The sequence below is a fragment of the Acomys russatus genome, chromosome 12, assembly GCF_903995435.1.
Source record: "Acomys russatus chromosome 12, mAcoRus1.1, whole genome shotgun sequence".
Taxonomy (NCBI): domain Eukaryota; kingdom Metazoa; phylum Chordata; class Mammalia; order Rodentia; family Muridae; genus Acomys; species Acomys russatus.
In genome coordinates this window covers 42,338,084-42,363,730 of record NC_067148.1, presented here as the reverse complement: position 1 = coordinate 42,363,730, position 25,647 = coordinate 42,338,084, and the positions used below count along the sequence as shown (strand labels likewise).

The window sequence follows — 25,647 nt, the reverse complement described above, 5'->3', positions numbered from 1 at the left end:
ATCTCAAAAAGAAAAAGAAAACAAAAACCCCAAGCGTTTCTTGAAAACCACAGCTGTAAACTTGCAGTGCAGTGCAGTTTGGTGTACAGCACAATTTGGAATGCTATCATCAGCTATAAAAGCTCGGTGGAGGACTCACTTTGCATTTGGGCCAGCTCACAGTGTACGCCTCAGTTTGCCTCTGTGCTCGCCGACTCAGCTGAATGACTCTGGGTTCTTTTTGTAGATTCTTTCACTCAAGAGTGCATGGAGGAGAAGTCTTTTTTCTGCCGTGTCAGGTAAGTCCAGTGTCTTTCTAACCTAGAAAACAACATAGACGGGCCACCACCAGTACCTGTGGGAGAATTGGGGGTGCATGTGCTTGCACGCACACGCACGAGTGAGACCAGACACAGCTTCTGTAGAGCCTATGTGAAAACCCACTTGAACAAGTTACATGCTACATGCAAAGGAGGGTATGAGTCAACCTGCTCTTCCCCTAAAAAAGGACAGAGTCCCCACCCTGACCCTCTGTTGCCCAGGAAAGACGTTCTCTAGGCCCATGGCCCTGGCAGTGCCTGTAGCTCTGAATGTGCACCTGCATTTCTTTGGTTAGAGTCACAGTGTTCCTTGCAGGCTCTTGGTGACCAGGACATCAAGAATAGTGTCAGCTGTGACCCTGCGGAGAGCTGGGCCCAGAATCACGCTGAGGAATCAACTTCCCTTTCTTAGTTGTTTTGCTCTCCTGTAGCTGCAGATTGCTCGAGAGCAAGGCAGGAAGGCCCCCTCTGACCACTGACCCCTCCATGTGGGTCTAACGGAGAGAGCCTGTGGGTGAGCCCTGGCCAGCTTCTCCAGTGGGCACAGATGTATGCTGTCTCCTGCATGGCCTAGGTTCCCACTAGAGGCTTTGCTGTGGCAGTCTGCCTGAGCATCCTTGGCATCTGGTACAGCAAAGGGAAAAATTGCTTAGCCCTAACGGACAGCCAGGCCGGGGCTAGCTAGCAGGCCATGGCTTTTCTTTGTCGTGACTCAGAACCTTAACCCTCACTCCCTCCGTCCTCCTCTCTTCACAGCGTTGGGAAACACCACGAGAATGAGCTCCGCTACCAGCCCTTCCGCATGACGCCCTATCTGGTCAAGGTGCAAGAGCAGCAGGGGACCGAGAGCCAGCTCTGCTGCCTGCTGCTGGCAGAGAGGGTACACTCGGGCTATGAAGGTACAGCCATGCCTGGCCAGGGAGCACTCACCTTAGCGTGTCCTTCTCGCTACACATAGTATCTAAGAAGTACCTAGTTGCTCGTTCGCCTTGGCTCCTCCCCAGCCCTGTCAGTCTCCAGACTCCAAATTCAGTATAAGTCGCTTTGCTATCTGGCTCTCTCCACAGCAGCTGAAGGCAGCTGTGTACATCTCCCCTCCCCCAGCTGTGCTGCCTTTGAGCCATAAAGTGACACCAGCTCTGGCAGGTCTGAGGCCCGTGTTCCTCCCATCTTGGTTTCTCACCCTTGCTTTTGCCTTATGACAGCTCAGTATCCCCAGAACCCCGCTTACTCCCTCGGCCTCCAGTGCTATGCCATCCTTGTTTCTGCCTTGGTCCATCCTGCCTTCCATCTGCACTCCCGTCCTCCGGTGCCCTTCCCTCTGCCTGGCTTCTCCTGCAGCTCAGCCATCCTGCCCCACCACTAAGGGCTCCTCTGGCCCCCCTCTCTCCTGACGATCGAGTTTTCCCCATGGAACCCAAGGGAAGCTGGACCATCTTGACTGCCTTCTTGGGATCCCTCTTAAATGAGTTTTCTCACACCATGGCCTCCGTGGCTCCTCCAGTGCCTGGGCAGGAGCTATTTGTTTTCTGTGTTTCAACTCAGGGGTCACAGGACTTCTGTCCCCCAATTGCGGCCTCATCCCACCCCAGGAGCATTTAGACTCTTTTTCCTAGAATTGCAATCTTTTGATTAGCCATGAGTTAGTGTTTTGTCTTGTTTTGTAACAAAGCTCTTCCTGAATGTGATAGCAGTGTGTTCTAACATGCTTTTTCTGCAAGGCAGTGATATATCTCTGCGTCCAGAACATTCTCTTCCAAATACTCATTACAAATGTAGCAAGGAGGAACAAGTTGTTACCCCAGAATATGAGAGTCCTCCAAGAACCAAAGATTTTAGAATGTGATAGTTGGTGAGAACACTGGATGTATGACTTCCTGTGTGTGGAATGTATTGTCTCTGGCCACCCTGGAAACAAATTTCAAATTCTCTGGGACAATGCCGTTAGCAAACCCTAAGTCCAAACGTAACTCGTTCTTATAAAAATTACTCATTCGGGGTACTGTAGTGTCATCCTATAAACCATGGATGTGGTCTTCTGCCCTGGGTCCACGTGTCTCAGCTAGCATGGCAGCTCCCATTGGCTCCCCAGAGAGGTCGAAGAGGTTACTAGTGGCCATCTGGGTGGGGCCTGCCCTGCTTTTCAGCATGGTGGCTCTGTTGTTCAGTCAGCTTTCTCATCGGCCGCCCATCACTCTCAATCCTTGGGCTTCTCCCTAGTCACTACAGAGCTATGTTTTCTTAGAAGTGGAAATTCTGTTCTTTCAGCCCCTAGAATTCCTCCCGAGAAGAGAATTTTCACAACAACCCATACACCAAACTGCTTGTTCCAGGATGTGGATGAAAGGTGAGTAATGTCCCACTGTTCACACCTCCTGGTGCCATTTGTCTGGGAGTCAGTACTGTGTTCCTCTTGTCATCAGTCCCTAGGATAGACACTCAGTGTTTTCTCGTTGTCTTGGTAACAACCAAAAAGATGAAAATGACAACCAAAAAGAACACACAGAAAATGAAACAAACAAACAAACAAACAAACAAAAAACCGTTGCCTTTAACATCACTGCTGAAGACAAGGTTGCACATCATTTTTACCTACATGGTAAATCAACAAAAATGTGTGACTAGACTGTTCGACGACACAAGGATGTTTTAGTCAGACCACACACACTGTTGTGACCCCATCATCTAGTGACAAGGTTATCACAGTGCCATCCTACAGTACTGTAGTAGCTACAGCCGTGCACAGTACAGTGCTCGTGTTTCTGGTTTATGTATTTACAGTGCATCACGTTAGCAGGCACTCCCCTGTGTTTCATAAGAGAGGGTGTGTGGTGCCTGGCAGCAGCCTCACACTTCTGTGCCTTATGTTCCTTCATTGCATTAGCCGCCATGCCTGGTGACTGACCTGTGCTGTGCAAGTTCACCTTTGCTTGCCCGGCACTGCTTGTACAACAGAATTGCTTAATGGTGCATTTTTCAGACTGTGTCTCACTATTACAGGACATGTGACTGTACAGGCAATGACAGAATTTGAAATTACACTAGCAATTTCATGAGATCCAGTTGTGGTAGCACACCCTTGTTTCCTAGGCGTTGAGGAAGCTGACACAGGAACACAGGGAGTTCAAGATCTTCTTTAAAAAAAAAAAAAAAAAAGAAAAACTGGAAATTATTTCAGTTGAGCCTGCTGTTGTCACCCTGTTTAAACTCTGCCTAGTAGATGATCAGGGATGGGGTGCCGAGGGCTAATGTCAGGAGGAGATGCCATTGGCAGGACCTGTCTTCTGGGGTCCCCCTATATCTTTTCTCAGAGAGCTCCCCCAACTTGCCTCCCTGAGTCTGCCATGGAGGGTTCTAGGGCTGGTGTGAGTGGTTCTGACTCGATTCAGAAGTGCATGGTTCTGAGTAGGGTGCAGTCCACTGTGTGCCTTGTCCCATCTCTTTGACAGGCAGAGATGGAAACCAAATGGCTATTAGGAGTGGTTCAGAGAAGTGTGTCCTCAGAAAATACCATAGGAGGTGGACAGAGAAACGACCAAGTCACTCCCTAGATTCTGAGGGATCTATTTGTCCTGCTCTGTCTGCCTGCCCAGGCACACAAGGTCTCCTCTTCTGAGTCATGTGGCACTGCTCTGTGGCCAGACCTGCCCCTGGCCTAGGTCTTGGATGTGTCCTTCAGATCACCTGTGGCCCAGGTACCAGGAAGAAAGTATCAGATGCAGATCCTGGGGCTGAGAGTACACAGCCATCTGAGAGGCTGCCATTGCCGCATAGGTCTAATGACTGTGTGCAGATTGCTAGATGTTTTTCTCCAGCTGTGAGCCACCTGGGCAGGCCAGTGCCTGTGGGAGGCAGTCTGCAGAGTTGTACCTAGTGAGTGGAACCTGCAGGGCCTTGTCATGGAACCCTGCAGTCAGGGTCAGCCATAGAGCCCTTCCTCCTTAGCTTTGTTCCTCCCTCCCTCCCTCCCTCCGCCCCTCCCTCCCTCCCTCCCTCCCTCCCTCTTTCTCTCTCTCTTTTCCCCTCCTCCTCCTCCTCCCCAACTCCTTCCTCTTTCTGGATTCTTCCTCCCCTCCCCCGTCCCTCCAACCAGGCTTGTATTGGGAGGATGCCAGGAACATTCTGTACTCTCTGTCTGAAAGGAAACAGGAGGCCGGAGAGTGTGCCTCAGACACTGAGGATGAACTCAGACCTGGAGAAGAAAATTCTAGTCTGAGGATTTGTGTAGAAGGGCTTCCACCTGAGCGGGAGCTGGAGGAAACATGTGCTGGGTGCCTGGGTGCCAGGGAAGGAAGAGGAGGCAGCTAGCCAAGCTAGATGCAGAAGGAGACCTAGACAGCTGCTTTGGCCCCACCCCTACAGTGACTAAGGACCAGCCCACAACACCAAGGGACCTCTGCTTTACAGAAGCACAGACAGGCACTGAGCACAGGGTCTAGCCAGTCATGGGGAGTCCTAGGGGAGCCACAGGAAATGGCCTGACACAGGGGGCAGAGTGACAGAAGGAAGACCTTCTGACTTAGAAAAGACAGCTTTCAGCCAAAACTGGTTAAACAGAGAAAGGCTCACAGCAAACTGATCAATACTAGAAACTGATCAAAATTGGATCAATACGTCATGATGTATTCTTTTAGGAAGTCAGACACCCAGCTGTAGCTGAAGCCTCTTTACCATCACACCCACAGGGGTGCTGGAATTCTCACAAGCTGAAAGACTCACCGCCTCTGCTATGTTTCCACTTGGGGGAATTTGGAGCCTGTGTCTGTCTGTGGATGAGGAGGTTCCCTGAGTTGGCCCTCCCTCCGAGTCCGTCAGCTCTGCCTGACATTTATATTCCATCGCTGACTGCCTCATGCCCCTTGCCTTGCAGGGCGGTCCCCCTCTTGGGCTATCTACCTCAGGACCTGATCGAGACACCCGTGCTTGTGCAGCTCCACCCCAGCGACCGGCCCTTGATGCTCGCCATCCACAAGAAGAGTAGGTCTTCTTCTTTAAAGCCCTGAGACCCGTGTGTGCTGGTGCTCAAAGGGGTTAGACCCATTGGAAATGCTGAGTCCTAGGAGATGCCCTACTTCCTTGCTGAGACCTAATGCCATCAACCCTAGGTCCTAGGGAGAAGAAAACTCATAGATGGTTTTTGGCTACTCATTCATAGTATTGGTGTCTATGAATAGGGGGAGACCAGCTGATATGTGGGGCAGGAAGGTTCTGGCCAATCTTGGAGGTAGATTGCACAGGACCCCTCCATGCCAAGCCCTTGCAGACATGGGTAACACTGAGAGATTCACATCCTGATATAGGAAATGAAACTGCCTCTCCTGGACCTTCCTCCCTCCCCCTGCAGTGTGATTTGAAGCAGACTCAGGAGTTGAAAGCAGAGGCTTTGAGGAAGGGACCTTGGTCAGCCTGTGTGTGTCTGTTTGCTACCTCCCACACCAGCCCTGAGACTTGCTTCTTACCCTCTAGTCCTACAGGCCGGCGGGCAGCCTTTCGACTATTCTCCCATTCGGTTCCGTACCCGCAACGGGGAGTATATCACACTGGACACCAGCTGGTCCAGCTTCATCAACCCCTGGAGTAGGAAGATCTCCTTCATCATTGGGAGGCACAAAGTCAGGGTGTGAGTGCTCCCAGGGTTCCACTCTGGGTTTTTGAGGGGATCCTGGCCTACTCTCACTTCCCACCAGCAGGGGGCAGAGATGGGGCCATCTCCCTGTGAGGGAGCCTCTTGCAGATGGGTATGGATGACCTGCCCAGATAGGAGGAGCTCAAGCCTGTGTGGCAGGTGGGGGGGGGGGGTGGGGGGCTCTGTGGGGTGGAAATGGAGATTCCAGCCCCATGGGCAGTGTGGGTGCCACCTCCGGGCCAGGCAGGCCCTTCTGATGAGACAACTTAAAATCATGCAGAGGCCCTTTGAATGAGGACGTGTTTGCAGCCTCCCCAATCCCAGAGGAGAAGACTCCGCACCCTAGCGTTCAGGAGCTCACGGAGCAGATCCATCGGCTGCTGATGCAGGTGGGTGCCCATCAGCACTGCTCTGCTCTGCCTGTCCCCACAGGTTTGCCCAGGTGGGCCAAATTCGCATAGTCTGGTTGGCCTGAAAACTGCCAAACACCCTCAAGTGCTCCTAGCCTTACAGTTATCCGTATCTGAGCCATGACATTGATGAGCAGCTGAAGAATGCCTAGAGCCCACAGCCTGTGACACATGGAGTCCTGCTGTGATTTCTATTGGTGCGAGACTCACTCCCAACACACCACCACTAGCACTGAGGACTCAGTGACATCACACTCCAGTAAAATCAGATTAGCTATAGTCAGTCCCACAACTGAGTGTATGTCCCCAGCTTGGTCAGAGAACACAAAGTGTAACTGTAATTACATCAGTCTTATATTTTTAAAACCTTAATAGACTGAAAAAGACCTGAGCTGTGTAATAATCAGCTGGCTGAGCATGTGCCTTTTTTTTTTTTTTCTTTCTGTTTTCTCCCTTGGTTTATAAAGACAAAGTCTCTCTGTGTAGCATTGCCTGTCCTGGACCTTGCTCTGTAGACCGTGCTGGCCACGAACTCATAGAGTTCCACCTGCCTCTGCCTCCCAAGTGCTGGGATTCAAGGCATGTGCCACTACTGCCACCACCTGAACATGTTCCTTTTAGTGAGATCTCCTTGGTGGTGCATGCCAGAGATCAGGACACTGTGGGTGAAGGCCAGACAACTCGAGGTTTAGGTCCCCACCACCCCTTTCTGTGTGACCTCGGGCAGGCAGGCTGAGGCACTGTTGGAGCTTCGCTTGGGGTAACCTCTTCTACACCTTTCCAGCACGTCCATAGTGATCTGTCTGCTCTTCCGCAGCCTGTCCCCCACAGCGGCTCCAGTGGCTATGGGAGCCTGGGCAGCAACGGGTCCCACGAACACCTTATGAGTCAGACGTCATCCAGCGACAGCAACGGTCACGAGGAGTCTCACCGGAGGAGATCCGTACGTCTCCCTCTGTTCCTAACCCCTGAGAAAGCGAGCTTACCAATGCGGGTCCCAAGTTAAAAAGCATGATCCGGAAATAGCCAGGAAGTGGCTGAGGCCACCGGCCCAGTTGCCTTCTGTTCTGGTTTGGGTCACCTGAGATTTGCTTCATCTTTCAAGATGAAGAAGCCAGACTGTAGTTAAAAACGTAAAGGAAAATGACATAGGTGGGCAGAGGAGCGGAAACAAAACCTAACTGGAGGGTGGTGTGGAAGCACCAATTTCCTTTACTCTGTTTCCCTTGGGGATCATAGGATTGTGGCTGGCTCCTTCAGGATTTCTGAGTCTGGGTTGGAATGTGGTGAACAAGCTCCGTGGGGAGTACTTGCCCACATGTGCAAAGCCCGGGATTCTACCCAGAAGCCCCCCAAGTTATTCTCTCTGATGCTCGACTGACTTCGGCTTGTCTGCCCTCACTGCGGGGGACGGACAGACGAAGGTATCCTAGAATGAATAACGTGCTCGTTAATTTTGTTTTTTAATCAAGGGAAGCTTTAAGAATGGCGGCAAAATTCAACCCAAAAGTCACTTTTCTCATGAGTCTGAAGAACAAAAAGAAACATCGGTTGCAGGTAAAAATGATGTCCTCTGGAGCCCCAACTCTTCCTTAATAAATCTACAGTTATTCTGGGTTTAAAAAAAAAACAAGCCTGACGGTGGTGGCGCATGCCTTTAATCCCAGAACTCAGGAGGCAGAGGCAGGTGGGTCTCTGTGAGTTTGAGGTCAGCCTGGTCTACAGAGTGAGTTCTGGGACAGCCAGGGCTACACAGAAAGACCCTGTATCAAAACAAAACAAAAACACAGCAATAGGTGGGGCATGGTGGTGTACACTTTTAATTCCAGTACTTGAGGGGGGTGGAGGCAGGTAGATCTCTGTGAGTTCAAGGCCAGCCTGGTCTACAAAGAGAATCCAGGACAGTGAGTGCTACAGAGAAGCCCTGTCTCAAAAAAAACAAACAAAAAAACAACAAAAAAAAAAAAAAACAAAAAAAAAGCAAAACAACAGCAAAGAAACCTCACGTTCCTTTGCTGTGTCTAAGGACGCAGAGGAAAGGACCTGGCTTGCCTGTGCCTGGCTTCTTGCTCTGTTCTGGGGCTAGGAAGGTCGTCTCCTGGGTGTCCTTTACCTTGTCCTTGGTCAGCAAAGGAATAAGTGCGGCTCCTACTGTCCAGGAAGCCACTAGGACATGGAGACCGTGTTTCCTTTCCCAGACCCTGCCTACCGAGTGCACTGGGAGCTGTGGCCACAGGGTCGTGGGTGGGGCGGTGATGGGGGTGTGGGGGGGTGTTGTCTCCTCACTCTGCAGAGTATCTGTGTGAGCATGTGCTCACACTTCATGCATGTCCGTATTTCATGCACATCTACTTGCATGTCTATATGCGCGCATGCGCGCACAGCTGCCTCACCTGCAGTTCTCAAAACTAGAGCCACCTACGATGGACAGTAAGGTGCTGGGTGTTGAGGATACAGCAGTGAGGAAGAGAGCTCATTGCTTGAGATCCCTCAGGAAGCAAGCATATGGTTCCCATGGTGAGCACAAACAGAACCCACAGCCCGGTTGGTGCCTGGGCAGCCATTGCTATATGATCAGTGTCACCATAAGCCATGTTTGAAAATTGGCCTTGGGTGTTCGATGGTTTGAGTCTTGGGACCTTTCTGCCCTAGATACTAAAGCAGAAAGATTGCATGTTCAAGGGTTCAAGGCCAGCCTGCCCCCTGGGTGACTTAGTGAGACCCTATCTTTAAAAAAAAATCCAGATGTGGTGGCACACACATTTAATCCTAGCACTTGGGAGGCAGAAGTAGGCAGATCTCCGTGAGTTCAAGTCCAGCCTGGTCTGCATAGCAAGTTCTAGTCAGGGCTACGTAGTGAGACTTCGTCTCGAACTAACTAAATATCTAGCGGTGGATGGGCTCCGGAGGTGGCCCATGTAGAGTTCTTGGGCTACACGTGCAAGCCCTGGTTTCAGTCTAGCCTGTCTTGCTTAGGAGAAGACAGCTGGGCTCTGATTGGCTCCACAATTCAAGTTATTAAGGCCCATCCTCTTCCACTGAGCTCTTGGTCCCTGGGAATGGCCCTGGTGTGTGTTCTTAAGCCCAGAGAGAAGTAGGCCTTGTCTGGGTGACAGGTCACGCCCTCTAACTTCCCACCCGGAAGCCCTTCAACTGTTCCACCAACAGGGCTTCCGGATACAGACTGTCCCTGGGGTCCCCTATCTGCACATTGTGAATCCTTACCCCTGCCTTTGAGCAGAATAAAGTGCTTTATAAATGTGGACTGCTTTTATTTGGCAGATCTAAGGTATTAAATGAAAAACAATGTTTGGTTCTTTTTCCAGAAATGCAAAGCAGCCTCTCATCTCAGGTGAAAGCTGTCACCGCTGTTGAACGGGACAGCTCTGGGGCCGGCTTAGCCAAGGCCAGCTTCCCAGAGGAGCTGGCCTATAAGAACCAGCCTCCTTGCTCCTACCAGCAGATCAGCTGCCTGGACAGTGTCATCAGGTATACAGGGCGCGTCTGACCTTCCCTGCCATTGGCATCTTCGTCATCCACACCTCCCCCACATGACGCCTTCCAACCCTCGTGCAGGTACCTGGAGAGCTGCAGCGAGGCTGCCACCCTGAAAAGGAAGTGTGAGTTCCCAGCCAACATCCCATCTCGGAAGGCCACAGTCAGCCCTGGGCTGCACGCGGGAGGTATGCTCCTTGTCCCCAGCTGTCTAACCTGTGACCCCTTAATCTCTAGTGTGGAGTCAGAAGTCATCGTAAGCCCTTGCGTGTCCCTTCTTCCTGCCTGAATTAATTTTTCACGGCTTTGTAGGTACACCAGCAAAGTTTTTAAATGACCAAAGTATCTGGAAAGTCAATAAATACCCTTCTTCACAGGCCAAGGGGATGTCTAGACTAAACCAAGCTTTGAGAACCGACCTGGGAAGCCTGCAGGTGGCCAGGGGGCAGTGCTGAGCTCCATCCCCTCCTACAGCAGTGCTAGCCTCAGTCGTTCCGGTGCAGAAAGGTCCTAGTCTGTCTAGAGAAGCCCTTACCTGTGAACACTAGCGTGCCCTGCGGCCACGGGAAAGCTCAGGCTGCTTAAGCCCTGCAAATGATGACCAGGTTGGAAAGGATCCCACTGGCTACAACGGCTCATGCCTGTAATCTCAGTACTTGGCAGGCTGAGGAGGTTGCTGACCTGGAGGTCAGCCTGAGCTGCACAGTAAAACCTCGGATCAAAAAAAGAAAGAGAGAGAGACAGACAGACAGAGACAGAGATGAGAGACAGGGCTGGCAAGATGGCTCAGTGTGTAGAAGTGGTTGCTGTGCAAGCCTGACAGCCTGAGTTCAATGCCTAGAAGGGAGAAGACCGACTCCATAAAGCTGCCTTCTGTCCTCCACGTGCATTGCGGCACACACGTCCACACCCACAGCAGTAATCAAATGTTAAAGAAGAAAGAGAGCGCCCCATGTAGTAAAGCACAAGAGAATGGACGCTCGTGAATGGAATAGAGCGGCCAGCACCGATTACCCCTACCCTCACCCCATACCCTCTACCCACCTCCACCCCACCCCCCCCCCCCCCCCCCCTACCCCACCCCCCTGCCTACCCCACCCCCCCCCCCCCCCCCCCCCTACCGACCCCACCCCCCTGTCCACCCCATACCCCCTACCCACCCCACCCCCCTACCCACCCCACCCCCTGCCTACCCCACCCCCCCACCCCACCCCCCTGCCTACCCCACCCCCCCTGCCCACCCCACACCCCCTGCCCACCCCACGCCTGCTTATTGGGGAAGCCCCTGCTACACAGCAGAGGACCCTGGCTCAGCATGATGCACAGCTGTCTAGAGCAGAGGTCCTCAGCCTTCCCAATGCTGTGACCATTTAACACAGTTCCTCATGTTGTGGTGACCCCCCAAGCCATAAAGTGATTTTCATTGCTACTTCATAGCTGTAATTTTGCTACTGTTAAGAATCATAATGTAAATCTCTGTATTTTCCGATGGTCTTAGGTGACCCCACCCGCAGGTTGAGAACCATTGGTTTAGATGCCTCATTCCCAGAGGTCCTGGGCTCTGAGTGTGAAGTCACCATTTCCTCGTCACCTTTTTCCTGAGGACAAGCTGTCCAGCTTGCAGGATCAAGCTTCTGTGGGGTGGGGGTGTAGCCAGCATGGGCCCCATAGGTCCCTTGTGTCTCCAGCTCCTAAGCTGGACAGTGGCTTTAATCCTACATGTGTGTTTGCTTCTGTTTTTCTCACATCAAGAGGCAACCCGGCCCTCTAAGGTGACCAGCCACACAGAGGTCAGTGCTCACTTGAGCTCCCTGACGTTGCCTGGCAAGGCCGAGAGTGTGGTGTCCCTCACCAGCCAGTGCAGCTACAGCAGCACCATCGTCCACGTGGGTGACAAAAAGCCACAGCCGGAGTTAGGTACGCCAGAGGCCCTTGGGGGGCCTAGGGGAAGTGGTTCAGTGGGTAAGAACAATTGCTGCACAAGCATCAGGACCAGGGTTCACATCCCCAGCACCCACATAAAATGTGGTCATGGTCAAGAGCATGCCTGTAACTCCAGAACTTTTAAGGGTAGAGACAAGAGTGTCCTTGGAGTTTGCTGATCACCAGCCTAGTGTCCAGTCCAGTGAACGACCTTGTCTCTCAAAGGAATAAGATGGACAGTGACAAAGCAGAGCACCTGGCATCCTTTTGGCTTGATTGTGCGCGCGCGCGCGCACACACACACACACACACTATACACACACACACACACACACACACATACACATACACAAGAAAATTTGACTAAAGAAATGAGAAATACCACTTTGAACTTTTCTGTTTACTCAAACTTACCAGAAGAGTCCCAGAAATTCAGAGGTGGGATGTGGCCAGTTAGGGCCCAAGTACAAGTCCTTACTGTGCTGTGGTGCCACCTGGTGGCAGTTGTCTGCCCTCGTGTCTGTCCATAAGGTGCAGTCCCCACTTCCTTAACTTGGCTTGGGGACTTTTGTCTGCTCAGCCTTGCCCCTCAGCAGAAAGTGAGGCTAGCAGCCACATAGGGAAAAGAGCCAGAACACGTTGTAAGGAGACTGACTGTGGCTGAGCTCTCTTAATGAAATAAAGCTTAGGGGTGGGGAGTTGGGTCAGTTGGTAATGTGCCTTGTTGAGCAAGTGTGAGGACCTGAGTCCCATCCCTAGTACCCACATAGAGCCAGGGCACAGTGGCCTCCACCTATAATTCTAGCACCAGGGGGGCAGAGACAGGGGGGTTCCTGGAGCTCACTGGCCACTCAATTTAACTAAGATGGCGAGTTCCAGGTTCCATGGGAGAAAAAAATAAGGTGGTGAGCAATGGGAGGACACTCAACACGGACCTCTGGCCTCCTCACCTGCATGTGTATATATGCATACACATATACTTGATTGTATGCATGCATGTATGCATGAGCATACACACACACACACACACACACATACATACACACAGTGAATTATAAGCTTGATTTTTACTGGAAAGAAGAAAATGATGAGAAGCAACGTACCTGTGAAATTCAACTCCCGAGTATTTGGCCAGCTTGCTCTGACCTCTCTGCTCCATGGACCATATAATCATAATGGCTGCCATGCATGGTCCTAAGCCCTGGAAAATGTAGCTCTTTAGCTCTGTCTCTTGTATGCCAGAGCTTTGGGCAGCTTTGGAATGTCTTCAGGCCCAGAGAGGAAGCCCACAGCTCCCAGGTTCCTGTTGCTCATAGGCCTGACACCTGGCCCAGTGGATCTTCAGGTGTCTGCCTGCTACTCTTTGCCTGAGACTTCCTTGGACACTGAAGCAAGCATGGGGAATGGTGCCCCCTGTTATGAGCATTATGAATCAACTGGGTGTGAGTTGTCAGTTCAGTAGGTTTGCACTGACAAGCACATGCTGATCAGAGCCTGCTTTATGTTGCAGAGACAGTAGAAGATGTGGCCAGTGGGCCTGAGTCCCTGGACGGTGCAGTCGGTGGCCTCAGCCAAGAAAAGGGGCCTCTGCAAAAGCTGGGCCTCACAAAGGAAGTTCTGGCTGCACATACACAGAGAGAGGAGCAGGGCTTCCTGCAGAGGTTCAGGGAGGTGAGCAGGCTCGGCGCCCTGCAGGCCCACTGCCAGAACTATCTCCAGGAGAGGTCCCGAGCCCAGACAAGCGAGCGAGGTGAGTGCTGACCCGAATGGAGCATGCATTTTGTAAACACTTTATTATTATTATTATTTTTTTTTAGGACAGGGTAATGCTGTCCTTGTATCCACAGCAGTCTCCTTGCCTTAGCCTCTGTAGAGCTAGGATTACAGGTGTGGACCAGCAGGCCTGGCTCAACACTGTACTTCAGAGGCCTGCGTACAGTGCTGCTTCTGTACTGAACTGTGCTCAGGTAGGAGGTATTCATGTCGGGTGACCACTGCCACTCTGCTGGCCCTGCAGCCTGGGAACACTTTTGAGGACACAGCCTCATGTTTCCGAGGGAACCAAACTGTAAATGGTGCTGGAGCTTCAGGATAGCTTAAGCAGATGTTTGGGGCTTTTGTCCATACCCTGAGTTGGGACCCTGGGGTAAAAAGTAAGTTCAACTTTCAAATGATGAGCGTAGTGGGGTAGAACCGTTAGCAGTCTGCTCTTGGGATTCCAATAGACTCACCGTCCCAGCCTGGGGGTGCCTTGTGGACCCAAACCTCAGCCACACTCGTTAGCACAAAACTATTCTTTGGGCTCATAATCCCTAGGTGGTTATGTTCCGGAATGAAATAAGATCCATTAGTTTCTTGAGGGCTTTCTGTTCCAGGAGCCTGTCCACACACTCACGATGGGATCTGGCTCAACCCATACACTCACCTGGCTCCTAAGCCAGAGGCAGGGGCTGCACTGACCGGAGAAGCAAGGTCTTCTCTGGAGCTCTGATCCAGGACCACAGAGACTGAGCTCAGGAGACACACCACCCAGACACACTGGAGGGAACTGAGTAAACTGTGGCCTCTTTTTAGAGGTCACATCTTTTCGTCTGCCTTTCTTGCTTATTTTGAAAGTAGGGATTAAGCCAGGGATTGAACTGGGGTCTTCTGCGAGCATCCTGCTCTGCTTTTTTTGTTTGTTTTTCGAGACAAGGTCTCTCTGTGTAGCCTTTGCTGTCTGGGACTCGCTTTGTAGACCAGACTGGCCTCAATCTCACAGCTATCCGCCTGCCTCTGCCTCCCGAGGGCTAGGATTAAAAGCGTGCGCCACAACACTGGGCCTCGGGAGGCAGAGGCAGGCGGATCGCTGTGAGTTTGAGGCCAGCCTGGTCTACAAAGTGAGTCCAGGATGGCCAAGGCTACACAGAGAAAACCTGTCTCGAAAAACAAAAAAAAAAAAAAAAAGCATGCGCCACCACGCCGGGCCCCTGCTCTGCTTTTGAGTGACAGAGCCAGGCAGGGTTGCTTTTTCCATTCTTTGTCCTCACCCCCCGCCCCAAGTATTGCCACGTACAGGAACCTCAGTGGAAATGAAAGGAGGGCACCCATCTCAACCCCGAGCAGACCCAAGTGTACACAGTTCCAGTTCCCGCACACCCCTAGACTCGGCAGCTTGTAGGGTACATGGGTCACCAACATTGGGGCGATCCTGACAGTCCGTGCACTCCAACCTCTGTTCTTCCCTCCAAGGGAAGAAGTTCCAGTAGGAAAAACAGCAAATAGAGAAAGAGACAGAGTCTTAAAACCTTTCCTGGGGCTAGAGAGATGCTCAGAGGTTAAGAGCACTGCTTGTTCTTCCAGAGGTCTTAAGCTCAACTCCCAGCAACCACATGGTAGCTCAGAACCATCTATAATTAGATCTCATGCCCTCTTCTGGCGGGCAGGCACACATGCATGCAGACAAAATATTGTATGGATAACAAATAAATAAATCTTCAGCAAGCCTTTCTGTGCAGAGCAGCATGTTTGAACTGGGCTGTTTGTCTCAACATGTGATAAAGGTGTGGGGCCCACCCCTCTCGGCACATGCTCACAGATGGCCTCTGCATACCTGTTGCCTTAGGCCTGCTATTCTCCTGAAATGGGAAGAAAACAGGCTCTTAGACTGCCTCACAAGGAAGACTGTGGGGATACGCAAAGCTCCTCCTGTTACGGTTGCATCCCTCATCTTCATGACAGAGAGCATCGGCGGTAGCCCCAGGGGCTATTGTTCTGTCACTGTGAACACCTATCTTAGAGGACCAACTTCTAGGGAGAAAATGTCTGTTTGGGGGTCACAATTCCAGAGGCTTCTGTCCACAGTTGCTTAGCCCTATGTGGGGCAAAGCAGCACTCCATGGCAGGAGACAGCGACTGAATCTCACAGAGACCAGGAAATGAGTCCAGTATCTTTTTTTTTTTTTTTTTTTTTTGGTGTTTTTTTTTTTTTTTTTTTTTTTTTTTTTTTTTTGGTTTTTTCGAGACAGGGTTTCTCTGTGTAGCCTTGGCCATCCTGGACTCACTTTGTAGACCAGGCTGGCCTCGAACTCACAGCGATCCGCCTGCCTCTGCCTCCCGAGTGCTGGGATTAAAGGCGTGCACCACCACGCCGGCTGAGTCCAGTATCTTAGGGCATGCCCTCAGCAGCCTGGCTTCCTCTCAGCTAGACCCACCTTCTAAAGGTTCTATCTCCCTCCCTCTTCCAGGGCCAGCAACTAAGCCTTCACCACAGTACTCTAGACCCAGGCTACAGCCACCCCCCTAGCTCTTTTGTGGCAGGTGGAACATGTAACACCTCTTTAGGGAACAGTGGTGGCAGTGGTGGTAGGGTCTATTTAGTGTCTGTATACTAATATGTATTTTTTTAAATATCAAGTAATAGCAGAGAATGGGTTATTTTTGTCATTGTTTCTATTTTGTTTTGGACAAAGACTCTTTGGTATAGTTTGGTTTGGTTTGGTTTGTAGTTTTCTGAGACAGGGTTTCACTGCATAGCCTTGGCTGTCCTGGACTTGCTTTTTAGACCAGCCTGGCTTTGAACTCACAGAGATCCGCCTGCCTCTGCATCCCTAGTGCTGGGATTAAAGGCATGCGCCACCATGTCCGGCTCGACAAAAAGGACTCTTTTTAATTGCTAATTTTTTGAGACTTCCATAAAATATAGTTTCTATCACCTCCTCCTCCTGGCTCCCAGATCCACCCTACACCCACCTGTCTCTCCTCCCACAAGTCCACCTGTACACCCATGCACATATTTTGCCATAGTGGTCATCACTGTAGCTCACGGGGTTCACGGCTAGATTAGACTGCTGGTACCTTCCCCCTCAACAGCTCACAAAGCACCTTTTAGTACTGTGAAAGCTAAGTCACAAGGAAGACATTTCCGGGTCCATCTCAACCTGATTTCTCAATGGACAAAGGATATTTAGGCACTTACAAGAGCAAGGACAGAGAACTTACAAGAGGGAGAAATAGAGGGGCTGTGGCCTTGTAAGTAAAGCTGCACCTCCAAGTTGATGGGATTTGGTTTTAGGAAACCCTACCATTTACCTACCAGTTCCTCTCCTGGCCACGGGGTGAGGAAAACCAAGTGTGGTACCCAGGGCTGTGGACTTAAGAGGTGCCATCAGGTGTCTACACTCTACATCCTCTGTGAGTTGACACAGTAGCGCTTGTGGCCACTTTGTTGTTGTTGTTGTTTTGGTTTGGTTTCTGTTCTTTGAGACAGGGTTTCAAAGCCAGGCTGCTGAAGGCATGCCCTAAGATACTAGACCCCACTCTTCCTGGCCTCTTGTGAGGTTCTCAGATCTTCAGTCACTGTCTCCTGCCATGGAGTGCCGCTTTGCCCCATGTGGGGATGTACTGGACTCACTTTGTAGATCAGGCTGGCCTCGAACTCACAGAGATCCGCCTGCCTCTGCCTCCCGAGGGCTGGGATTAAAGGCGTGCGCTGCCAAGCCCAGCGTGCAGGCACTTTGTAATTTGAACTCTAGTTGTTTTTCCCACATTTCAGCTGCCCCAGGACTACGAAATACTTCCGGAATAGAGTCATCTTGGAAAAAAACTGGAAAGAACAGAAAACTGAAGTCCAAGCGTGCCAAGACGCGAGAGTCTTCTGAAAGCACAGGGTCTGGGGGACCTGTGTCCCACCGACCACCCCTCCTGGGCCTGAATGCCACCGCCTGGTCACCTTCCGACACATCCCAGTCCAGCTGCCCGTCTGCACCGTTCCCTGCCACAGTGCCAGCTTACCCCCTACCTGTGTTCCAGGCACCTGGAATAGTGCCCACACCAGGGACTGTGGTGGCACCACCTGCCGCTGCCCACTCTGGCTTCACCATGCCTGTTGTGCCTATGGGCACTCAGCCTGAATTGGCGGTGCAGCCCCTGCCGTTCGCTGCCCCGTTGGCCCCAGTCATGGCCTTCATGCTACCTACCTACCCCTTCACACCAGCAGCTCCAAACCTGCCTCAGGCTTTCTTCCCCAGCCAGCCTCACTTTCCAGCTCACCCCACGCATGCCTCTGAAATAACTCCCGCCTCCCAGGCTGAGTTCCCCAGTCGGACCTCCATGCTCAGACAGCCGTGCACTTGTCCAGTAACCCCTCCGGCAGGCACAGTGGCCTCAGGCAGGACCTCTCCACCGCTCTTCCAGTCACGAGGCAGCAGTCCACTGCAGCTTAACCTGCTTCAACTAGAGGAGGCCCCCGAAGGCAGCACTGGAGCCACGGGGACCCTGGGAACCGTGGGAACAGCAGCTTCTGGTCTGGACTGCAAGTCTGGCACTTCGAGGGACCGGCAGCCAAAGGCGCCTCCAACAGTAAGGATTCTCTCTTGTGCCTCCTTCCTGTCAGCCAGTAGGCTGTACCATGGCCATCAGCACACACCCTCATGTCAGAGGGGCTGCAGCATGAGTCCTTCCTGCCAGCCTCAAGGCCTGGGTTCAGACTCCAGAGTCTTTTCTGGAATGTGTCTCACGGTTATGAGGTCCTACTGTGGAACATTATTTGGAGCTCTGTGAGAAGCAAACGAGGACGACAAAGATGCAAACCAGAGGACCAGTGATGGTTTGTCACTTTGGGGAGCATTTGTAGGTTTCACATTTTTCTTTCTTTCTTGGTTTGCCAAGATAGGCATTCTCTGCGTAACCCTGGCTGTCCTAGAACTTGCTATGTAGACCAGGTTGGCCGCAAATTCACAGAGAGCTGCCTGCCTCAGCTCTGAGTGCAGGATTAAAGCCGTGCCATTGTCTGGCTAGTCTTCAAAGCACGAGGAAAAGGGACAGGCAGTAGCCAAGAGCCTGCCCAGTGGAACAAAGGCCCTTGGGGATCATAGTGATGAGAGAGGACTTCTGCTTTTGGCTCAGAAGCCAGTGTTCCCTAGGGTTTGTCCCTGAGAGCCATAAGGACAGTGTTAAGGGTTCTTTTCCATTAGTGGTTCCCAAGAGATCTGGGTATGCAGTAGACGAAGCCCAAGTCAGCCCCATCACTGTGTAGTGGGAGCTTCCAGGGGATGACTGCCTTTGGAAGGTGTTGGTACTGCTGTTCAGAACATAGGGCCAGGGCTGGAGAGATGGCTCAGAGGTTAAGAGCACTGGCTGCTCTTCCAAAGGTCCTGAGTTCAATTCCCAGCAATGACATGATGGCTCAAAACCATCTATAGTGAGATCTGGTGCCCTCTTCTGGTCTGCAGGCATACATGTAGGCAGAACACTATACATAATAAAATAAAATGAATAAAAAGAACGTGGGGCCATATAAGGGGGCAGTGGTTCTCCCAGAGCCTCTCTGCCCCCTAAGACACTAGGACTCCAGGTGCTTCCTAAGCCAAGCAGCTCCACTGGGGCTCAGAACCTCAGTCTTGGGGTGGCTTGCTTTCTGAGAGGCTGGGGGCATCATGGCACTATTTCTGCTGGGGTCCAAGCCCTGCCATCGGCCATGACTCTCCCAAAGTCACATTTTATTGCGTGGTATTTGTAGAGTACCAGCTGCTCTTTCCTCATAACTGTAAGTCTCCTAACCTGGTAGGTCAAGGAAAGGGTTGTGCTCCGTGATGATCATTGCACAAAAGCTGCCCATTGGCCCTCCCTTGGCTCCACCCTCCCTGATTGTGTGCTGTGCTGTCCTGTACGCCCCTGTGATCAGCGGTGCCTTTTTTCTGTCTCTAAAGTGCAACGAGCCCTCAGACACTCAGAACAGCGATGCCATTTCCACATCCAGTGACCTGCTCAACCTCCTGCTGGGCGAGGACCTCTGCTCGGCCACTGGCTCAGCACTGTCTAGAAGTGGGGCATCTGCCACCTCAGACTCTCTGGGCTCCAGCTCGCTGGGCTGCGATGCATCCCGAAGCGGGGCAGGTATGTTTGTTCTGAGGGCACAGGTGTGTGTGAGCCAGTGAATACAAGAGTCGCACAGAGTGTTCTGTCCCCAGCCATTCTATGGCAGGCCCTCGCCATCAGAATTCAGGGTCCTGTCTGTAAGCTTCCAATTGCTGTGTCAATGCAGATGTTACAGTCATGCCAGCCCTTGCTGGGCCGGGCACACTTGTGCAGATACAACTAACCATCAGACGTCTACTGGCAGGAATCGATTGCCCTCGATCCTCCAGGGGCAAGGGTCACCCTCAAAATCCCGATGCCTTTTCTGCCCTAAAGTGAGCTTTCCCCTAACCTGCTCACAGGCCACAGCTGGGAGTGAATCAGGCCAGCAGCTTCCTACCTAGGGTGCTTCTGTTGGGACCTAAAGATGGATCTGTTTCCAGAGTCCACAGACAGAACTAGGGACAAAGGTCAGGGCTCCCAGACAAGGCCCCTGCCTGAGCTTAGGTTCACCCCAGGCCAGAAGCACCTCCGTGATGCTAGCAGGCACCCTGTGTTCTGAACCAGTCACCTCATTAAGACTGGAAAGCAGAGGGGAAGGTGAGCCAGCACGGGTGCCTTTACCTAAGCAACCCGGCCCTCCAGAGCTGCCGTGGCTGTACACAGAAGCATGTTGTGCAAGAGTTGCTTTCTAATGTCAAGGTTGTAACGATCTGTGTCTCGTGCATTTGAAGGCAGTAGTGACACGAGTCACACCAGCAAATACTTTGGAAGCATTGACTCTTCAGAGAACAATCACAAGGCGAAAATGGTCACAGACACAGAGGAGAGTGAGCAGTTCATTAAGTACGTCTTGCAGGACCCCATCTGGCTGCTGATGGCCAACACAGATGACAGCGTCATGATGACATACCAGCTGCCCTCCCGGTAACGGTTGCACTTCCTGGGAAGCCTGGAGGGCTGGGTAGGAGTCTCTGAAGCCAAGGTTATCTATATAGGCAGGCTGTCCCTTGGAACACTGTCTAGACTTGGCAGAGGCAGTGGAGGGAAACGAGGCTTCTCCTTGGTGGCTCCACTGGACCTGCAGCAGCCTGCCTGCTGCCCTGGGGCTGTTAGAACCCCAGAGACCAACCTCTTATAAAAGCACACTCCACTGTTGCCATACATTGGTGGCAATGTCAACCCTTGAGCCGTGTCACCTCAACCACCTTAGGAGTAAATGGGCTGTGTGTCTGTCTGAGTTTTTTGTTTTTTGTTTTTTTTTTTTAATGGTGGGTCATCAGCCTGTGTAGTAACTCTGGGTCTGTCCAGGTTCTGACTGCAGGTCAGGCTTCCCTGGGTAGGTGGTGAGGTCACTGCCTTTTCAGAGCAGACCCAGTCAGGAGCTAAGAGAAAAGAAGAGGGAGCTTGTAGGTTCCTGAAAGCACCAGGCCTCTGGTCAGTGATGCAGGAGGACTGCTGGGCAGCCTCAGGCCTCAGGTGGGAGACAGATGAGGCCCAGGCTGGTGTTGGCCCAGAAAGGAATCAGCGTGGTCCCAGAGCCTGGATAGTTTTTTGGTTTCTTTTTTAAAAAGTATTTATTATAATTTATTCACATTACCTCCCAACTGTTATCCCCTCCCTCTTATCTTCCATTCCTACCCTTGCTCCCTCTTCTGCCTATTCCCCTCCCCTAGACCTCTGATGGGGGGGTAGGGGGCTCCTACCCCAACTGTCTGGTGACAGCCTATTAGGTCTCATCAGGATGGCCTGCATTCCCTTCCTCTGTGTGCCTGTTAGGCCATCTTGCCAAGAGGCAGTGACCAAATCTTGGACACCAGAGTGCGTGTCAGAGGTTCAGCAGCAGTGCAGAATATTTTTTAAAAATTTATTTATTTATTATTATGTATGCAGTGCTCTGCCTGCATGTACACCTGCAGGCCAGAAGAAGGCATCAGATTACACTATAGATGGTTGTGAGCCACCATGTGGTTGCTGGGAATTGAACTCATCACCTCTGGTGCTCTTAACCTCTGAGCCATCTCTCCAGCCCGGGCCTGGAGAGTTAAGTGTGCCCACGCAGTGAGACCTAGCCTAGACTGCACCTGAAGCTGCCAGGCTCCCACAGCTAGTCTCAAGAAAAACTGAAATCATGACCCTGTTTATCAACTAAGAGAAAGACTAAAGAATATTTACTAGAGAGATCAAGTTACCTTAAACAAAATAATTTATCTCAAGGATGACCCTCCACCACTACATTATTGAAATTGGAAAAAAAAAAAAAATGGCAGAAGGCAAGTGTACCCATCCTTCATCCCGTGTCACTCACATATGCCTTACTCTTCACGAAGGGATCTCCAGACGGTCTTGAAAGAGGATCAGGAGAAGCTGAAGCTGCTGCAGAGGTCCCAGCCCTGCTTCACAGAGAGCCAGAGGCGAGAGCTTCGAGAAGTTCATCCGTGGGTCCAGACTGGTGGTCTGCCGGCAGCCATTGATGTGGCGGTAAGTTATGCTTGCAAGAGCCTTCCCTCTCACGGGGCACTCAGAGGTTACAGCTGGGGCTAAGCAAGGTAGGGCGCACCTGGCATCCCAGCCCTTGGGAGACTGAGACAGGAGGATTGCAAGTCTGAGTCTGCTAAGCTGGGTACAAAGGGGATCCGATCCCATCACACGAAAAGAGGAAACGTTCTCCCACCCTTACGTGTGACTCCTTCCGAAAGTTTAACTGGCTGGCCTGAACAGCTGGCTGAAGGGAATGGCTTCCCTTCCTATCATTCTGATTTCTGTTTAGCAACACAGACATTTCTCTGTCTACCCTACTCTTCTTGCCATGGCCCCTTGAGCCTTAGAGTGCCAGAACGGTATGCGCTCCCCAGGCCTCTGCTGCCATCTTCAGGCAGCGTGGCCCCACTGCAGTCCAGTGTCATGAAGGCAGCCACCCTGGTCTCCAGGCTAAGGCTGTCAATCACAGATGCTAACCGCTCCAGCTCCTGGACACCAGGAATCCCTCTAGCCTCCAGGCTCCCAATACTCAACGTGGTGATCATCTCCCCCATGCTACAGCTAGGGAACACTAGCTGCATCTGTGCCCTTTCTCAACTGGATGGAGAAGTTTCCAGGCTGCTGACCTTGGAACTAGCCAGCATGCCTCTCCTGTTCCATCTGGTCCTTAGCAGATCACACCTCTCAAATTTGAAAACTAGACAGACTGAAGCCACTGTTCCCCAACTCCAGCATGCCCCCCTCCCAACAGGCCCATCTTAGCAGTCAGACACTTCCCAAGTCTAAGTACTCTTACGGGGAGGTAAGGGAGGCTCTCCACATATTAGAGGGGGAGTGGCCTTGGCAAAGACTCTGTGGTCATTTGGCCACCCACAGCTGTCTTCTACACTCACATACCCTCTTCCACTTGAGCATGAGCTGGAAGGAGACTCATGACCGGGAGCCAGCTCGCTGAGGCAGGGAGTGTCTCCTGGTGCATGGCTTCCGTTCCTCCCTACCTTTCTGCAGGGGAGTGACAGCAAAGATTTCAGGTCCTTACATCTTCTTGCTGTCGCCTGTTTTCTTTGAAGGAGTGTGTTTACTGTGAAAGTGACGGGAAAGGCAACATTTGCCTGCCGTATGAGGAAGACGGTCCTTCCCTGGGGCTCAGTGACACCTCAGAAGCCAAAGAGGAGGAAAATGGACAGCTGACAAGTCCCCAGAAGGAGGCGCAGACATAACCCTGTCCCCTAGCCAGCGATCTACATTAGATGGTGCTCGCAAGAGGCGGAAGATCTTCTCGTTATTTCTAATGAAATGGACACATACTTACATTGCTTTTTTGTTTTAGAAAAAAAAAAAAAACATAAAACACCATAGTTTTCTGAAGGTTGACAAAACTGCAGGGAGATTTAGGAGGAAATACGTTTTTGTATTAAAAATATAAATATGGAATTTGGGGGACGACGAGGTGAGATTTGTCATTGAGCTTGAGGGAGACAGATGATCTGTGTGTTACGGAGGCTGCCTCAAGGCCCTCAGAAGTCCCTTGACCTTGGAGACCTCTTTCCAGGGTTCCAGTGTCTACTGGCCTGAGACATCACACTAGGATGTGGCATACGGCAGGGAAGCCACTTGAGGCTCTCAGCCAAGGGCCAGGCTTTCTGGAACTTTCCCACTGTGTGATGGTATCAGATGGAGGGCTGTTTATTGACCTACATTATCATGCAGTTCTGATGTGTGTGTGTTCACATACTAAGTGAAGAGACCTCCTCTCCTGACCTCCTCAGCGTGTTCCGTTATGTGGTTTGGAGCATGGTGTGGCAGCTTTGGCTTCAGATCCTGTAGTCAACATTCCAGTCTGACATGTGGCTTCTGTTTGTAGACAAAGATGAACTGCCTGCTCTGGGCTAATGGAGATTAGTGATGTCTGTGACTGCCACCATCAGACTAGCACCCCCATACTGTACATTTCTGTGCCATTCTTGCATTCTTTTTAGACCATCATGGCCAGTTTATAGAGAGCTTTAAAAAATTTAAAAATATCCTAGGAAGTAAAGATACCGATTTGTGGTGTCAGCCATGTCATCCTATCTGCATGGTGGCCTCTGCAACCATGACTTTGTTGCTACAGGGGCACAATCATACGTGTTCTTCGCTTGGAACCTCCCATACAAAGGCGCCCAGCAGAGAGCAGCCACCTGAACACCAGGGAGGGAGTGGTGACCACATCGCCACCATCAGTGTTACCCAGTTTGTAAGGAGCTCAGCTTCCCCATTGTATTCCTGGCTGGCTCCCTAGCTTCTGTGGCTTCAGGTATCTGTCGCATCTGTCTGTGCTCCTGGCCCTCAGCTCATTGGAACCCTTGGGGAGAAGGGGACTTCTCTGCCCAGCTCTATAAATCCTATGCTGCACCAGACATCCAAAGATCATCCTGGCATGCTTCCTGGTGACCCCTGGTGGAATGAGAAGTCACCAGCGAGGAACCATGTGACTTAAAAGTGGACAGAGGAAGCAGAGTCTCCTGAGTCCAAAGCACCTACTAGAAAGATATCTTACTGCAGTTGGTTTTCCTAGTAAAGCCATCTGATGCCTGAAAATTAACCCTATTTTTCATAAACACAAGAACTCTATTTTTTTTATTATTAAAGCAATGCCACCTTTCACTATGATAAGGTAGTAGCCATGTTTTAGTGGAAATTCGATGTTACAAACAGCTGCCTCCCTCACCAGTCTTAAGGGTAGATGATGGTCTAAGCCTACGCTTGTTACTTAAACACAAAACTGCCAAAACCTTCTCTCTGCTATCTTGAATGTTTACCATCAGCGTTATTTTATGAATATTTAATATATAGTCCTTGATTGTTAACTGCTAAGAAGTTGACTTCCTAGGATAATTTTGTGAATCTGTTTACAAGATGCCAAGCATCCAGTCCTGTTTTCTTTAGAATGTGTGCTTACACGGGTGTCCTGAGATTGTCTCTCTTTTAAACTGAGCCTTCTTTTTAATGTAAATAAGCTCTCAGAGTTTGTGCGATGATTCGTGAGCCTTGCCGGACAAGCGGTTTGTTCATGCGCAAACCAAATGTACCTTCGCCCAGTGCAATATATTTGTGTGACTGCTTGTGTCTTTTTATGACTTTTTTGCCTTTTAGAAAATTGTTAAATAAAGCAAGTATATTTTTATTTTCAATTGTATGCATTGTTTGTCATGGCTGTGGGGATTCAACACAGTACCTCGTGCAAATTAAGCGGGGTGCTCTACCACTGACCTATACCCTAGCACTGCATATGTTTTTCTTAACACAACAGACCAGTAAACCAAATAGAATGACCTTGTCAAGAAAATTCTTAAAAGAACTTCAAAAATGGTACATGAGGAAATCTTCAGTCCCAAAAGCTGACTCATCACTCCTTTGCACAGTGTTCTCGACTGGCCCAGTTCCTATCTGTGTGTCTCACAGGTGCAGCCTCCCTGACCCATTCAAGCCTTGCAGGAATCTTCCATAATGCAGATCTAGCCAGGCATCCCTGGTCCCTTTCTCTTGATGTCTTTTTACCTGCACATGGTTACTTAGCAGATCCACTGGGCCGACC

General features: G+C 51.1%; 1 protein-coding gene across 1 annotated transcript in view; it reads left to right on the top strand.

The window, feature by feature from the left end:
* Positions 1–23,628, top strand: part of Per2 (period circadian regulator 2) — a 33,780-nt gene extending 10,152 nt beyond the window's left edge. The window contains exons 6-22 of the mRNA XM_051154360.1: positions 227–278; positions 1,056–1,198; positions 2,568–2,646; positions 5,170–5,276; positions 5,766–5,919; positions 6,206–6,314; positions 7,153–7,278; positions 7,808–7,892; positions 9,662–9,824; positions 9,912–10,018; positions 11,583–11,747; positions 13,264–13,503; positions 17,287–18,092; positions 19,442–19,628; positions 20,324–20,516; positions 21,920–22,070; positions 23,141–23,628. Of these exons, the coding sequence (XP_051010317.1) occupies positions 227–278; positions 1,056–1,198; positions 2,568–2,646; positions 5,170–5,276; positions 5,766–5,919; positions 6,206–6,314; positions 7,153–7,278; positions 7,808–7,892; positions 9,662–9,824; positions 9,912–10,018; positions 11,583–11,747; positions 13,264–13,503; positions 17,287–18,092; positions 19,442–19,628; positions 20,324–20,516; positions 21,920–22,070; positions 23,141–23,290 (3,017 nt within the window). The 3' untranslated portion in view covers positions 23,291–23,628. The remainder of the gene's footprint in view (positions 1–226; positions 279–1,055; positions 1,199–2,567; positions 2,647–5,169; positions 5,277–5,765; positions 5,920–6,205; positions 6,315–7,152; positions 7,279–7,807; positions 7,893–9,661; positions 9,825–9,911; positions 10,019–11,582; positions 11,748–13,263; positions 13,504–17,286; positions 18,093–19,441; positions 19,629–20,323; positions 20,517–21,919; positions 22,071–23,140) is intronic.
* Positions 23,629–25,647: the final 2,019 nt, after the last annotated feature.